This window comes from Mercurialis annua, linkage group LG6, assembly GCF_937616625.2.
Source record: "Mercurialis annua linkage group LG6, ddMerAnnu1.2, whole genome shotgun sequence".
NCBI classification, from domain to species: domain Eukaryota; kingdom Viridiplantae; phylum Streptophyta; class Magnoliopsida; order Malpighiales; family Euphorbiaceae; genus Mercurialis; species Mercurialis annua.
Window position 1 is genome coordinate 122293 of NC_065575.1, and position 16993 is coordinate 139285.

The window sequence follows — 16993 nt, forward strand, 5'->3', positions numbered from 1 at the left end:
CCATACCCTAGCGCCGGTCGCGATTCATGAAAATGGGTCGTGACAAACTTGGTATCAGAGCTTTGGTTTCAAACCAAGGCCTTTTTAAATGTTAATTGTTTAATTGTTTTGGCATGCTAAGTGGTTAATTTACCCTAGGAACTACTGCGGAATTAGGATTCGAGTCTTGTCTTTGAAACGTCATCTTTTGTTTTCAAAACTTTCTGCCTACTCCTATAGGAATGTCGTGAGTCAATTATGTATGTTAATTGCTTTATTGCTTGATTTATTGCTATTTTCACTTGGGTGAATATATTATATTGCTGTTGATTTCTCGGGAAATCTTAATTGGTGCTTGTTTTATTTCATGCTTGGGTATGAAATTTTATGTGTATTTAAATTATTCTTGTTTCATTCTTAGGAATGAATACTCGTACTCGTGCTGCGGCTCAGCAAAATGCTGAGGCTGATGACGCGATCTCTATGGAGGTGGATCAGAATGAACCAGAGGTTCATGCTGGTGGAGGACTAGCAGGCAGAGGCCCAGCTGGTCGGGGTCGAGCTGGTCGAGGTCGTGGTGGCCGAGGCCAAGCTGGCAGAGGTAGAGGCAGAGGCGTAGGACGCGGTGCTGCAGGAGGTGCTCAAGCGCCAGGTGTGGCACAACCTGAGTTGGGCGACTTCGACTTCAACACGTTTTTGGCTGGAGTCGCGGCGTTACAACTCAACCAGGTTCAGCTGCAAGCGGGACAGGTCGCTTTGCAGGATCAGTATGCGGTTTTGGGTCAGATTGCCCAGCAACAGCAACCACAGGCTGGTGGTGCAGTAGTTGGTGGTGTTGGAACCACTGACAGGGATCTGGTATTGGCTTACATGAGGCTAAAGCCAACGGAGTTTGACGGTTCCGGAGACGCGCTGGATTTTCTCGAGGAGGTTGAGCAGAATGCTCGGCGACTACAGGCTACGGAGCGTCAGACCGTCGTTCTTGTAGAGATGTCTATGAAGGGTTCAGCTGGGAACTGGTTTCGTAGTTCTGTTCATGCTGACATGGCTACCATCTCTTGGGCTCAGTTTGTGGCGAGATTCAGAGCTTTCTTCTTGCCGTTTTCAGTGACAGAGGGTCACAGAGACAGATTGCTTTCACTTACTAGGGATGATAGGTCAGTATCCGAGTACACGACAGAGTTCGTGAGGTTGGGTCGGTTCGCGCCGGACTTGCAGACAGATCAGGAGAGGGTGAACAACAGATACGTGAAAGGCTTAGGGCGCGATTTTGTGAGTTTGCTGACTGAGACACGCAGGGATTTTACGGACGTAGTAGACAGTGCTCGGCGTATGGAGAGCTCGTTACTGCAGTTCGGGGATATTTCTGGTCCTTCTCAGACCAAGAAGTCTTCTGGCCCTGGACAGCAGAGTGGTGGTGGTAGCTACCAATCGGCACCTTCTCAGTACAAGAACAAGAAGAGGGGTGTCAAGAAGAGTTATCAGCCGTACACCTACAGTTCAGGCAACAGCGGTAGCAGCCGCAGTTTTGGGCGCGGTAACAGCGGAGGTGCTAGTTTTCCTTTCTGTCAGAACTGCAGACGTCGACATCCAGGCGAGTGTCGCTTAGCACCAGGGGGTTGTTTTACTTGTGGCCAGCCGGGTCACTTTGCCAGAGAGTGTCAGGCATCTGGACAGCAGATGTCGGCAGCTAGTGTCGCTCAGCCATCCTATCAGAGTCAGAGACCAGTGTTCTCTGCACCAGCAGGGTTTTCTCAACCTGCTGCTTCTTTTGGTGGCCAGCGGGGCCGAGGTTCTGGAGGGCGTGGTTTTGGAGGCCGTGGCAACGGCGGTAGAGGTTCTAGCAGCTATGGTACCGGGCAGAGCTCTCAGCAACAGAGTCAGGGTCAGGCCAGAGTTTTCGCCTTGACTCCTCAGGATGCTCATGCATCTAACGCAGTGGTGCAAGGTACTCTTCAGATCTCTTTCGTAGATGCACTTGTTTTATTCGATGCGGGTGCAACCCATTCTTTTGTGTCTACGTGTTTTGCTGCTAAGTTGGGTGTAACACCAACAAGTCTGGGTGAACCTTTATCTGTTTCTACTCCTTTGTCTGACTGTGTGGTGGTGGATGTTGTGTATCCATCGTGTTCCGTGGTTATCCATGGAAGGGATTTGCGTGCTGACTTAGTTGTTTTAGATGTTCTTTCATTTGACGTGATTTTGGGGATGGATTGGCTGGCACGCCATTATGCTTCGATCGACTGTCGAGGGAAGTCGGTTGAGTTTCGGATTCCAGGTGATCTACCCTTTTCTTTTCAAGGGGAAAAGGCGGAGACACCGAAGAATCTGATTTCTGCGATCAAGGCAAAGCGGATGATGAGTAAGGGTTGTCAAGCTTTCTTAGCTGTGGTTAGAGACATGGATGCTGAGGTGGGCAGTATGAACACTGTCCCTATAGTGAATGAGTTCACTGATGTTTTTCCAGAAGAGTTGCCTGGATTACCACCTGATCGGGATATCGAGTTCTGCATTGACGTTGTTCCTGGAACTGGTCCTATTTCGATACCGCCGTATCGGATGGCTCCTGCTGAGCTGAAGGAGTTAAAGGAGCAGTTACAAGAACTTCTGGACAGTGGCTTCATCAGACCGAGTACTTCTCCATGGGGTGCTCCAGTTCTGTTTGTTAAGAAGAAGGATGGTTCCTTTCGACTTTGTATCGACTACAGACAGTTGAACAAGGCTACCATCAAGAACAGATATCCTCTTCCTCGCATCGACGATTTGTTTGATCAGTTGCAAGGTGCGAAGTGCTTTTCCAAGATTGACTTGAGATCCGGGTATCATCAACTTCGGATTCGAGATGTCGATGTGCCTAAGACTGCTTTCAGAACGCGTTATGGGCATTTCGAGTTTCTAGTCATGTCGTTTGGGTTGACTAACGCACCAGCAGCGTTTATGGACATGATGAATCGGGTTTTCAAGCCGTTTTTGGATCAGTTTGTTATCGTCTTCATTGATGACATCCTGATTTATTCTCGGAGTGAGGAGGAGCATGCTTATCACTTGAGGACTATACTACAGACCTTGCGAGAGCATCAGTTGTATGCTAAGTTCTCAAAGTGCGAGTTTTGGCTGGAACAGGTTACCTTCTTAGGACACGTGGTGTCGAAGGATGGGATCAAGGTTGATCCGAAGAAGATTGAGGCGGTCATGGATTGGCAGAGGCCGAGGTCAGTTACCGAGATCAGGAGTTTTCTTGGGTTAGCTGGCTACTATCGTCGGTTCGTGCAGGATTTCTCTCGAATATCTGCACCTTTGACTAAACTAACACAGAAGGGTGTTAAGTTTGAGTGGACCGACAAGTGTGAGGCAAGTTTCGAGAAGCTGAAGGAGATTCTGACTACAGCTCCTGTTTTGGCGTTGCCTTCTGGCATAGAGGGTTTTACTGTGTACTGCGATGCTTCTCGGATTGGCTTAGGTTGCGTGTTGATGCAACATGGACAGGTGATCGCCTATGCTTCTCGTCAGCTGAAGAAGCATGAGGTGAATTACCCTACACATGACCTGGAGTTAGCTGCTGTAGTTTTTGCTCTGAAGATCTGGAGGCACTACTTGTACGGTGCGACTTGCGAGATCTTCACTGATCACAAGAGTCTGAAGTACATCTTTGATCAGCGAGAGCTGAATCTGAGACAGAGGAGGTGGCTAGAGTTACAGAAAGACTACGACTGTACTATTCAGTACCATCCTGGTAAGGCTAATGTGGTAGCCGATGCGTTAAGTCGCAAGTCTTCGGGCAGCTTAGCCCATATTTCTGAGGTTGGACGTAGACCCATGGTTCGAGAATGGCATGGTTTGATAGCTTCGGGCTACGGTTTTCAGGTTTCTCAGAACGGGAGTTTGTTGGCACATCTGCAAGTGCAGCCGGTTTTGATTGATAGGATTAAAGCTTTACAAGCTGAGGATCCACAATTGAAACGGATTATGGACGAGATCCATCTGGATGGGAATTCCGAGTTTGTTTTTGTTGACGGAATTCTCAGGTTTGGTTCGAGACTGTGCGTTCCGGATTCAGATGGTTTGAGAGACCAGATTCTGGAGGAAGCGCATAGATCAGCTTATAGTGTTCATCCGGGATCTACCAAGATGTACCATGACCTCAAGGGTACGTATTGGTGGAGCGGAATGAAGAAGGATGTTGCAGAGTACGTTTCCAAGTGTCTGACTTGCCAGCAGGTGAAGCTGGAACATCAGAGACCTTTTGGCTATCTACAACCACTACCTATTCCAGAGTGGAAGTGGGAGCGGATTGCCATGGACTTTGTTGTTGGTTTACCACGTACTCGACAGGGGTACGATTCCATCTGGGTGATAGTTGACCGTATGACCAAGTCAGCTCATTTCCTTCCGATCAAGGTTTCGTATCCTGCTTCGAAGTTGGCTCAGTTGTACATCGACAGGATTGTCAGTTTGCATGGTGTACCGGTTTCGATTGTTTCTGACAGAGGTTCTGTTTTCACTTCGAGGTTCTGGAAAGCGTTACAGGAGTCCTTGGGTTCTCGATTGGACTTCAGTACAGCTTTTCATCCTCAGACTGACGGTCAGTCTGAGAGGACTATTCAGACGTTGGAGGATATGCTCAGGATGTGCATTCTTGACTTTCAGGGTAGCTGGGATACTCATTTTCCGTTGATTGAGTTTTCCTACAACAACAGTTACCATGCGAGCATTGAGATGGCACCTTATGAGGCTCTGTACGGACGCAAGTGTCGATCTCCTATCTGCTGGGAAGAGGTCGGCGAGCGGAAGTTGTCTGGTGCTGAGATTATTCAGATTACCTCAGAGAAGGTACCGTTGATAAAACGGAGGTTGGAGACAGCTTTTAGTCGGCATAAGAGTTATGCTGATCCGAAGAGGAAAGACATCGAGTTTCAAGTGGGAGACTTTGTGTTTCTTCGGGTTTCGCCTATGAAAGGCGTGGTTCGTTTTGGTGTCAAGGGAAAGTTGGCACCGAGGTACGTTGGTCCTTATGAGATTTCAGAGAGGATTGGAGCGGTGGCATATCGTCTGGTTCTGCCGCCAGACATGTCGTTAGTACATCCTGTGTTTCACATTTCTATGTTGAGGAAGTGTATTTCTGATCCTTCGCATGTGATTGTGCCTCAGAGTGTTGAGATTGACCAGGAGCTGTCCTATGAGGAACAGCCAGTTGAGATTGTTGATACGCAAGTGCGTAAATTGCGGAACAAGGAGATTCCGATGGTCAAGGTTCTTTGGCGCAATCATTCTGTAGAGGAGTGTACTTGGGAGACCGAGTTGGATATGCGGAATCGCTATCCTTTTCTTTTTCCGTGAGGTACGATATCTTAATTTCTGTGATTTTTTATGATTTTTACTTGTGTTACGTGTTGTTCTGGTGTTATTTGTTTATGTGTTTAAATTCGAGGGCGAATTTTTAATAAGTTGGGGAGAATGTAATATCCCGTATTTTTAAATTATTTTTTTAAATTATTTTTTTTATTTTAATTATCAATTTTTACATTCCGTCAAGCTTTATCTAAATTATCATTATTATTACTAAATTAGATATGTTAAGTATTTATTTTGATTAGAAAAAAAAAGGGAAAAAAAGAAAAGAAAAGGAAAAAGCCATGCATACAAACTTCTTCTTATGGTTCACGTGAACTATGGGCCATTTGTTTTTGTTGTAACATAATAGGCCAATAGGCCATGCCTTTAAAGCCCATACAAATTGGTTCCTAAACCATTTGCAGAATCATCTTCCTATTTATGATTTCACGTTTCTTTCTTCTTTTAACCTAATATTTTCTTTCAACATTTAACAAAAAAAAACTCAGCCACCATTCCTCCTTAGCAAATCTGAGACCTCACCTACCTTCATTCGTTTCATCCTTTCCAATCCGGTAAGTATCTTCGCTTTGTTCTTTTCTTTGATTGATGCTCGATATCGTCTCGTGCCGTTGTTAACTCGTAGCCTCATTATTCTAGCATCGTATCGGTGGATTTATCGCAACTACAATCAGACGACTTCATTATTGTTAATCCTTACGTGTTTCATATCAAATTGGTACGTTGAATCTCTTGTTTTTAATGCCGTTCGGTTTATCGCTTTGGGATTCATATGACTACCGCTTTCTAGAATCTCATGAGCATGAAATTTTGTTAATGTTAGGCTTTGTTTATCTTGTCATTCGAACCTCATCCCATCTCTGAATCATCAAGCTTGTTGTTCTCCAAACGGTACGTACCAAACTCCCGTTTCGTCGCCGTTTCGATTTCGAAACGTTCATGTTATGTTTCTGCCGTTTCTTTTGTTCTTGATACTGTCTTTGGTTCATGTTGGTGGATGATTGTTATATCGTGGATCTCTTTGTTATTTGCTTGCGTATGCGACACGGTTTCATAGTCAAAAATGTTAAACTCGCTGCCATTGTTATGCTTCTGTTCTTGTTCTTGTTTATGAATTATAGCTTTTATGTAGTTGTAGCAATTGGCAGATTAAGTTAGAGGGAAAGTGGTTCTTTTGAAATAAAAGAGATGGTCAAATATCATGAATGATCATTGCATTGTTTTACCTAAATCAATTGAATTATTCAAGTTAGTTTTAACATATTAATCTTGTTTAATAATAGCTTGAACTCTTTTGATTTTAAATAGACAATTTGAATACGTAAAATATTTAATAACTTAAATTAATATAATTACTAGGGTAATTATATTTAATTTTAATGGATATGTCAATTTGGCTAATTTACAAATTAGTACCTGAAAGTTTCTAAAAGACTTATTTTAGTTTAGTTATAACTTTTGGACTTCTAATTGATTTATTATTTAGTAAATTAAGGATTGGAAATTAATTTGATATTCAATCGATTAAAGTACAGTTTAGTCCCTATTTGGCTAAAGTACAGTTTAGTCCCTAAACTTTTATAGACTTTAAATAATTTAGTTTTTGGGTTGTAACTTGGGTTACTTGAACTATAAGATATTAAATTCTATTTAATATAGATAATTGTTTTATCAAGTATTTTTAATTTAATAAACTCGGGTTTATAAAATTAATAAGTTTCGTTTGGGTTAGACTATGGTCACTCAACAAGTGGGAAGAAGCTTGGTAGTTTTGATAACTCGGCTGACTCACTTATATGGATTTATTTAAATTAATTTATATACCATTTTAAATATGTTTATGATTATATTTTATAACTTGGGTTATATTTGGAATGCATTTAATATACGTGTTTATTAAATGTGACTTGGTTTTGCGTTGTGCTAGTCCTATGTGGTGTCTAGTACTCTTTAGAGTTAGGGTCTGATTTTAATTATGATTTTAATATTTTATTTAGACCCGTCGACTGTTCGTACTTCAGAGGCGAACCAGAGTTAGATTGCTTGTCAGGATCACGTGGATTTAGCAAGCAGTGAGTTTATATCTCTATTTACCTCTTTATTAAGCAACTATTATATTTTGTATGTATATATATGTATAAACAGCTTTCGAACTGTTTTCCCGCATTGTGGATTTGATTTGGAACGTGCTACTCGATGGGCATCATCGGGACTGCGTGCGCACCGGTAATGATTATGGTATTGAGGTAGGTTTGAGATACGTCTCACCTTAGTGAGGGCACCGGTGGAAGATACGTCTCCTGGGCTCACTATTTATTAAGTGATAGTCGGGGATCGGTTATTGAGATACGTCTCACCGATACGACAATGGATTTAGAATTGTGGTTTAGGGTTTCATTGAAAATCCATAATGAAAATGTTTTATTAAACGTTTTAAAGGTTTTTAACTTAATAAATGTAAATGGTTATATAAACTCTACTCAGTAAATCTGACCCCGTTGTTTTCCCAAATTTTCCAGGTTTATGATTTGAGCGTTTGGTCGATCTCCGTTTCTTCATTCTCGGAGGTTTTTATTTTATTTTCAGAATAAAAGAGTCGAACTATTTTAAACTCTTAGACCGCAGTAGTAGTTTCATATTATTCTTGTCTTAGTCTTACGTTTATAGTTTTGACTATTGTTTGTTGGATTGGTCCAACTATTACTTTATCGCTTTGGCATGATTACAGTGTTTATGGTATTTATATTATATTGCCATACTGTTGGAGATTATTCTGAGATAAGCGTACGTTAAATATATATATTGCTCTATGTACTTCTAGATTAGGCCGAAGTCTCGGTTGCCCCCGAGCATGTGGTTTTATGCAGGTACATTATTTTAAATGTTATAAATTGGTTATCCGCAAGGCTAGCTACGGGTTTTGGTACAACCATACCCATACCCTAGCGCCGGTCGCGATTCATGAAAATGGGTCGTGACAACTAGCAAGCCCAAGTCGCACGTTACGAGCATCTTTGCCAAACCAAGCATATTTCTGGTCAAAATCTTTCCATTCCGTAGCATCAGCTGGATGTCTAATCGTATCATCATCTACACGTTTCTCCTTATGCCACCTCATATTTTCACCAATATCTTTAGACATAAATAACCTCTGAAGTCTAGGTACTAAAGGGAAGTGTCTAAGAATTTTTTGAGCAACATTCTTGCGTTTTCCGAAACCTAATTTCCATCTAGGGGCCTTACAAGTTGGACACGTGTCAAGATTTTCATTTTCCTTCCAAAATAGCACACAATCATTTACACAAGCATCAATAGTTACGTAACCGAGTCCTAAATCACGCATCAATTTTTTAACCTCATAACTTGAGCTTGGAAGGGTTTCTCCTCTCGGGAGTGCATCCTTGAACAACTCCAAATTCGAAAAAAATGACTTATTACTAGAATTTGTGAGTGCTTTGATATTAATCATCTTAAGAAGAAAAGAGAGCTTTGAATATTTTTGACTTCTAGGATATAGTTCACAATGAGAATCATTCCACAATTTAGCAAATTTTGCTACTTCTCCTTCTAGCATGTTATTATCTTGATTGGGAAGTCTGTCTTCCATGTCGGTGTCCATAAAAGTTGCATTACACATATCATCTAACATTTATGAAACATCATTTCCACTATCCTCCAATTCATTGTCCGAATTAATAGAGCCATCTAAACTATCACGAGGTTGAGAAGTTTCACCATGGTGCACCAAGTTTGTGTAGTTTTCACTAATTCCATATTGATATAGATCCATTTTTACTTCTTGCAATGGCTTCAAATAAATATTGATGCAGTTCTTGCATGGACATCGAACTCTGCCATTTGAATCAGTAAAGTCTTTTGCAACATTCAGAAAATTTTTGACCCCTTGAATATAACATGAACTAAATCGGTACGACGTCATCCAACTTTTGTCTGATGGCGTCCCTTTAATACCAAAATAATATATTAGGCAACATCAATATTTGGTACAAATCTATCAATTGAAAATATAATTAAAACTTACCCATTACAAATCAGATACCGTTAGCTATTTTAAAAATATATCCAATTTCTTTCCCTGAACTACCTGCAGTTCTAAAACAAGGCTAACATTTGGTTAGTGTTACTGTTAAAACATACTCGAGGTCAGCCTATATAGTCGACGAATTTTTAAACTTAACTCGAGTTTATACGTCGTTTGCAATGTTAAACTCGATGTCATGCTTAATAGTCGACGAGTTACATCCTTAACTCGACTTTTTTATCTCTGTCAAAGCACAAACTTGATGTAAGTCTTAATACTCGACGAAATGGAAGCAAAACCTCGAGTTCTTGATTTTACTGAGCTAATAAACTCGAGAATAGGTGATAAGTCGTCGAGTTTTAAGCCCGACCTCGAGTTTGTACGAATCAGTTAAAAAATTAAATTATCAATTGAACAAATAAGCAATTTGAATGTGAAATTCATCCTACATTAATCAATTTAGTCTCTTTTCATAAGTTAAAAAATACCTGGACAAATAAGCATCAACAAACACAAATCAATGAAAGTGCGGCGGCGTGAGAAGCGTACAAACGTATGGAATTGATGCGGTAGTGTGGTGTCAATATTCAGCAAAAAAAGTTTTTCCCTAATGAAGAGTGCTTCGATTAACCTAATTTGGATATTTGAATCTTAATTGTCATATACCTTTTTTTATCAAAATAAAATATAATTTCATAACCCATTTAAACCTGTTATCATAAAATTTTTTTTCAATTCCATGGTGACAAAACATTTATTAATCACAATATCATTTAATTTCGCTTAATTGCTGAAAAATAAAATTATTCACAATATTTTTACATATTATGATAAAATTTATTTTATCATAATAACTGTATTTTTAATATACAGTGATAAAACAGTTTTTGTCAAAACCCATTGTCACAACAAACACAATTAATTGCTATAGTGACAAAAATATTTGACACAATATTTAATTATCACAACATTATATAAGTTTAATTAATTGCTGAAAAATAAATTCGTTACTAAAGTCTTTAAATATTATGCTAAAATTTATTTTTTCATTATAACTGTATATATTTTCTATTTTACCATTTATTTTCTGCAATTAGTTTTTCTTTCTCTATTTTGTGTGTATTTTGTGTTTCATAAGGTTGACATATGGTCAATAAACGGTTTATTTACGGTTATTATAACTATAGTTTAAAATACAAGCACAAAACATTTGTTTTGGCAAATTACTTTGTCACAACAATATATTTACTTTTTTATATAGTGACAAATAAATATGACACAATAAATATTATAACTGTCTTTTTAAAATATCGGAACCAAACATTTGTTTTGGCAAAATATTTTGTCAGAAAAACAAATTTAGTTTTTTTATTGACAAATAAATTTGACACAATAAACAGTAGTGGAAAGAGTTTTTTTCGAGTTATTCCTTAACATATATATTTTCTGCACTTCCTTTTTCATACTCTATTTTGTGTTTTATAAGGTTGACATAAGGTTGACATCAGGTCCATATGCAGTCTATATAACTGTAGGTTTAAAATACGAAAACAAAACATTTGTTTTGGCAAAATACATTGTCACAAAGACATATTTACTTTTTTATAAGTGACGACAAAATTTGACACAATATTAATTTATTACAATATCTTTTATTGGCAAAATACTTTGTCACAACAAACGTAATTAAATTTTATAGTGACAAAATATATCTAATTGCTGCAAAATAAAATTTGTCACAACTTTTTTAAATATTATGATAAGAATAATTTTGTCATAATAAAAATATTTTAAATTACGGCGACAAAACATGTTTTTGTCAAAATAGTTAGTCACAACAAACATAATTATTTTTTATAGTGACAAAAATGGTTGACACAATATGTATTTGTCGCAATATCATTTCATTGAACTCTCATTGTGACAAAATAATTTTTTTTGTCACAACTAACCTATTTATTATGACAAAATATAGTTTGTCACATATTTTTTTGTCACAAGAAGCCAAATTTTTTGTAGTGCATGCAGTTGTTGTAGATTCCAAAAAGATGAGCTACCTTGTGCACATGCAGTTGCAGTGTTTTGCAAATACCACATGGATCCCTATCAACATTGTGCAGAATTTTTCAAAAAAGAAAATTTAGTGAAAATATATGAGGCTATTGTTTTTCCGATGCCTAGCCAAAGCGATTGGGATGACGCAGAAGACATGGAATATGCCGACGTTCTTCCGCCAATAGGGAAAAATTCCAGCAGGACGACCGAAGAAACAAAGATTGAAGCCATGTCATGAGAGAAAGGGAAAAAAAATACATGTAGCAGATGTGGAAACCGGGGGCATAACAAAAAAACATGCCGTAATCTTCCAAAGTGAAGTTAATTTTGTCATATTTCTAATTTAAGAAGAATAATGTTATTTTAGATGATTTTAAATTGTTGTTTATATTTAAAAATTATTATCATTTTTAATAAAAAAAATAAACCCTTACCATGTTAATTTTAAATTTTTTTAGTAATCCCTTAACTATGAGCAATTACCTATTAGTTAACTAGTATGGTTTTAAAATTTATTGTTAATTCCTTAACTGTGTGTAGTTAACTATTAGTTAACTAGTATGGTTTTTAATATATATTTATTAATTTTGTATAAATATTCTTTAAACATAAAAAGTCTTAGTTAACTAATAGTGACATATAAGATAACTTGTAATAAACAACAATTTAAAAAAATGTACGACATAATTAAATAAAACAGATAATATATAAAAAAAATACAATATATGATTGAATAACGAATGTTTGCAAAAAAACAAGGTCGGATAAAAACAGTTAAACACCTATTAATGTTGTAAATCTAAAAAAAAAACAAAACAATTCCAATGTGTAAAACAGAGTTAAATTCTGATAACGCCCTTCATCTTTGGTTTGGGTTCCACCTCCTCATCACTGTCAATGTTGTTATCATGCTTCATGGTTGCATACTTAAAAAACAGATACGCAATCCGTTCACGATGGCTCTCAATCAAAAACTCTGATGGAATTGGTTGACTTTTGATCAAATGTTCAGCGAAAGCCAAAACAAATGCTCCGCAATCGCTAATGAAAAAGAAAAACAAGTAAATAAATAGGAATAAAAGATATGTAATTCAATATAAAAAAAATCACCTTTTCTTCTGAATTGGTAGATCAGTGACATATGAAATGGAAAAAGGGGAATCCGGCAATTTATTTCGATAGGCAGGTGATTGTAGGTCTATGTCTGTCCGAAGATTGTAAATATCCAAAAGAGCGAAAATCCTGGGAAGCACGACTGAATATTTCTTCGCAGCTTTTTCTGATTCTTTCTTGGACGTAGCAGTGTCCAACGAATTGTAAACGTAGACACACCTGTCTTTAAACACAAGACGACCCAAAACCCAATGTTTTTTGTTGGTTAAATGCATTGGAAACAGCACCTCATCCACATCTTTCCATGGAGTGTTGCATAGAATGCCATAACCTTGGACGTAATCAGCAGCAATGTTTAGATCGACGACCGTTGATGTATCGCCCTTGTTTTTCGTATAAAGCATAAACAACCCCTGTATTCTGTCATCAAATAGACAATCTGTGGTGGTTATTCGCAATCCATTGTGTGGATTATACTTAGCCTTCTTGCGAATAAAATACATGTCGACGTCGATATGCTGCATTAAAAAAAGTTAAAAGTTAATATACATAATTAAAAAAAAGAGTTGGAAGTTAACCATTAGTTAACTGTTAAGTTATATAATGAACAATTATACTATTAAATCCTTAACTTATATCAATACAAGATAACTGTTATGTAACAAAATAACTATAAGTGTATTATTAGTTAACTAGTAGTTAACTGTGAACATGTATTATATTTTATTATAACTAACAATGACATAAGGACTTACAGTGTCGTCCAAGAATATGCCACGATAAACGAGTGAATGCCACCACAGCTTTACGTAAATGGTGAGAACTCCTAGATTTAAACCGTGGTCCAATATGTTGTCAGCAGGTGCATAGTTATTTCTCCTATAAACAGCAAACAAAAAAGTCAAACAATTCAATATTTTTACAAATAGTAGTTTTTTAATTTAAAAACACTTGAATCACATAGCTTACTTAAATCCAATGTCAATCCAAGCAAGCCACGCATCCATCTGAGGTGAATGTCTGATGCTACCAAGATTATCATCAAGAGGATTCAAACCTTTGACCTTCCTGCGTGGAACATAAACAGCTACCGGAGTACAATCAATAGGTGGGTCCTGAGAAATAGTGAAAACAAAACCATTAATTAATGGTTAACTTGTAGTTCACTAATATTTAAACAGTTAACTAATAGATAACTAATAATTAACTATGCTTTATGTTAAACACTTGGATCAGTGGATGCCACCTTAAAAAGATAAAATAATACATTTAATTTGATCAAAGAAAGTATAGCAATATGCGACTGATAATATTTAAAAAAAACATGTAAAATTACGGCCATACCTCCGTTGCATTTGAAATTTCAAACTCCCTCTCAACTATGTCTGCTGCTTTGTGTAACGCACTTGGATCAATGTCGTCAAAGAGACTTGGACATTGAAGTTCATTGAATGCAACAACCTTATAGAAAAAAAAAATATCAACCTTTTAGTGAAAACACCAAACTTGAATGAAAATATACAAAAAATTAAAAGATATTAAACCTTTTCAGCAACTTGTTCATGGCCAGGTTGCTCAGTTCCTTGGTCTTCATGCAGGGCTGTTTCACTCTCTTTTGCTTGGTGTTCATGGTTAGTTCCTTGCTCAGTCTCTTTTTCTTGACCAGCATGTTCAATTCCTTGGTGTTCATGGTTAGTTCCTTGCTCACTCACTTTTGATTCTTCATGAAGGGCTGTTTCATGTTCAGTTCCTTGGTCAGTTGCCTTTCCTTGATCATTTTGGTCAGTTGAGTCAATTGTTTCATTGACATTTGCCACAATGTCATGACCTTCAAGCCAGGTTTCTTCTTTTTTTTCGGAACTATTTGAAGTTGTCTCATCGTCAGATGCATCTGGGGTTTGCTCGTCGTCTTCAGAATCGTCCTCCTACAAACACAACCAGTTAAAAAAAACAATTGGAATCTAAAAAGTACAATCCTGTTAAAGGTTTACCTTGACATGTTCGTTATGAACACTATTCGAAACTAGGCTCTTCAAATCCCCAAGAAGACCAACAACTTCTGAGAACTTATTCTCGACAAAACTCTTGAACAATGTAAATTCAGTATACATACTGGTTTGATCCATGTCTAGCTTTTTAATTTTTGCATGCAAACTAGCATCAACATTGCCTCCATGCATTGTTTCCTCGATTGCCGCTTTCCGCTTCTTTTTCAGGAACATGCCACCCAAATTAAGTACTGATCTCTCCTCAGCAGTTGGGTGTAGGTTGGACGGTTTCAACTGAATTAAACAAAAGTAAGTCAAGTTTATTGTAAGCATATGTCTTGATCAATGCAACATAAAAGAAAATATAAATTGGTTAACTAGCTAATGTCTAACAGTTAACTACCAGAAAACTAATTATGTATATTATGTGGTTAACTAATAGATAACTAATATATAAGTAATAAGTAAGTTATGCTAACTTATAAGCATAAAACAATTAAGTAAAAGTAATACAATATAATTATAAGACCTATGCTTTGAAAATGGAACAATAACAAATACCTTTTCAGCAGATTGTGAAAAAAAATGTCGATCTAAATACTTGCGTTGCCTCAATTCTGTGATCTTCCATTTCAAAATACGAGGGATGTGACTTCCAGAACATTCAGCCAAGGTTCCATTTGACGCGGGGCAGCATTCAAAAAACCAACATTGAAAAGCAAGAGGAAAACCATCGTACCGACAAGTGTTGGGAGGTACACCAACATTCTTGTTTTTCTTAAGAAAATCACATCTTTTTACTGAACTCAACTTGCTTTTTAAAAACTCAATCGTACAGTGAAAAATATCTTTGCCCCAAGCAAAATTTTTATATTCCCCGTTACCCACAATGTTGATATGTTCCTCACGAACAATTGCGTCTGCCTGGTTATTATACAAAAATAGTTCGACAAAATACAAAACCGCCAATTTGAAAGACTCTTCTTCAGAGGACCAACGCTTCAATAAGAAACTGTCCTCTACATTTTTTTTTGAAACCTTTGTAATATTTCCAAAACAGTTGAGTTTAAAATCAGAATCAGATTTCTTGTACAATTTCATATCAACGTTTTCGGTACAATTAAGACCAGTAACTACTGCAAATTCATCAAGAGAGAATTTGAGCAATTTGCCCGACACATTAATCCACAGTTCATAATAGTTTGGTTGTTTTATTTCTCTCAAAAGTAAACTGTGGACCAATTGAGGTTGCAATATATAGTCGTTCATTTTAAGAAAAAACCCAAAACAACTTGTTGAAAACTTTTCCAAATTTTGAGGTGACAAAATTTTCTTAATATTTGATATAACATTTACCCCTTCAAAATGTTGAACCTTGACTGAAAAATGTTCATTAGGCTTGATAAAGTAGTCCCCATCCTACAAAGAAAACAATTGACAAACCATTAATGATATTAACTTATTAATAAACTGTAAAATAATGTAGTCTAGTTGACTAATAGTTAACCATCAGTGACCATATAGTTATACATAAGTTATTTAAAACTTACTCAGATTTAACAAAAAGCAATAGAACACAAAAAACATACTTCATACACACTAGATTGAGAATAAAAAAGATTAATATATCATTATAAGTTAACCCTTAGTTCCGATATAGTTATCAGAACACAAAAAACATACTTCATACACATTAAATTGAGAATAAAAACAGATTAGTAATCATTATTAGTTAACTCTTAGTTCCCATATAGTTACATACCCACAAAAAAGATAATTCATACACATTAAATTGAAATGAAAAAAAGATTAGTATATAATTATTAGTTAACCCTTAGTTCCTATATAGTTAAATACAAACTCACAAAACACTCAAATACCAACTCATTAAAGAACAATAAAACAATTAATTGAAAAAAATAAATAATAAACACCATCAATTAAAGAAATCACAAAGTTAATTGGTACAAACACTAACCCTAATATAGCGAGAAGGAAGAGCAATTTTGTTGTCCTTTTTGTTTTTGTTATCACTGACAGTCTCAAAATCACTGTCACTCTCTTCTTCATCATTCTGAAGCCTACGTTGCTTGCTAGTTGAAGGAATATCTTTGAATTCAACCTTCCTTTTGGTTGCAACAACTTTCGACTTCATAGGCGGGTTTTTCTTTGATTGAGATTTAACGGTAGGCGATTTGGAGGTGGCAGCCCTAGTATTCGCCATTACAAAACTGATTCAACCTACATTCAAAATGTTTTTGGTAATATTTGGTTAATTAGAAAATGTGCTAAACGGTTCCGAAAATCTAGAGAAAATCTTAAGCAAAAGGAAAGTAACAGATTGATCGTGGATGTTGCTGCATTAACGGCACCGTATTTGTCAATTTTAAAAACTTGTTTGTGTGAAACTTATCTTGTTAAATCAAAAAAAAAAGTTTGTACCCGTAAAAAGTTGAAATGAATT

At 36.8% G+C, this 16993-nt stretch overlaps 1 protein-coding gene and 1 long non-coding RNA gene across 2 annotated transcripts; one reads left to right on the forward strand and one right to left on the reverse strand.

The window, feature by feature from the left end:
- Positions 1-5775: 5775 nt before the first annotated feature.
- Positions 5776-8223, forward strand: LOC126653639 (uncharacterized). Its single transcript, XR_007632291.2, has 4 exons — positions 5776-5885; positions 5971-6049; positions 6155-6222; positions 7329-8223. It is a non-coding gene; the product is annotated as an uncharacterized LOC126653639 (long non-coding RNA).
- A 3976-nt stretch (positions 8224-12199) lies between these two features.
- LOC126653629 (uncharacterized) lies at positions 12200-13053 on the reverse strand. Its single transcript, XM_050347568.2, has 2 exons — positions 12539-13053; positions 12200-12469 (listed from the first exon to the last, which is right to left on the reverse strand). Exons 1-2 carry the CDS (start codon positions 13042-13044, stop codon positions 12268-12270), a joined length of 708 nt encoding a protein of 235 aa, XP_050203525.1. The 5' UTR covers positions 13045-13053; the 3' UTR covers positions 12200-12267.
- Positions 13054-16993: the final 3940 nt, after the last annotated feature.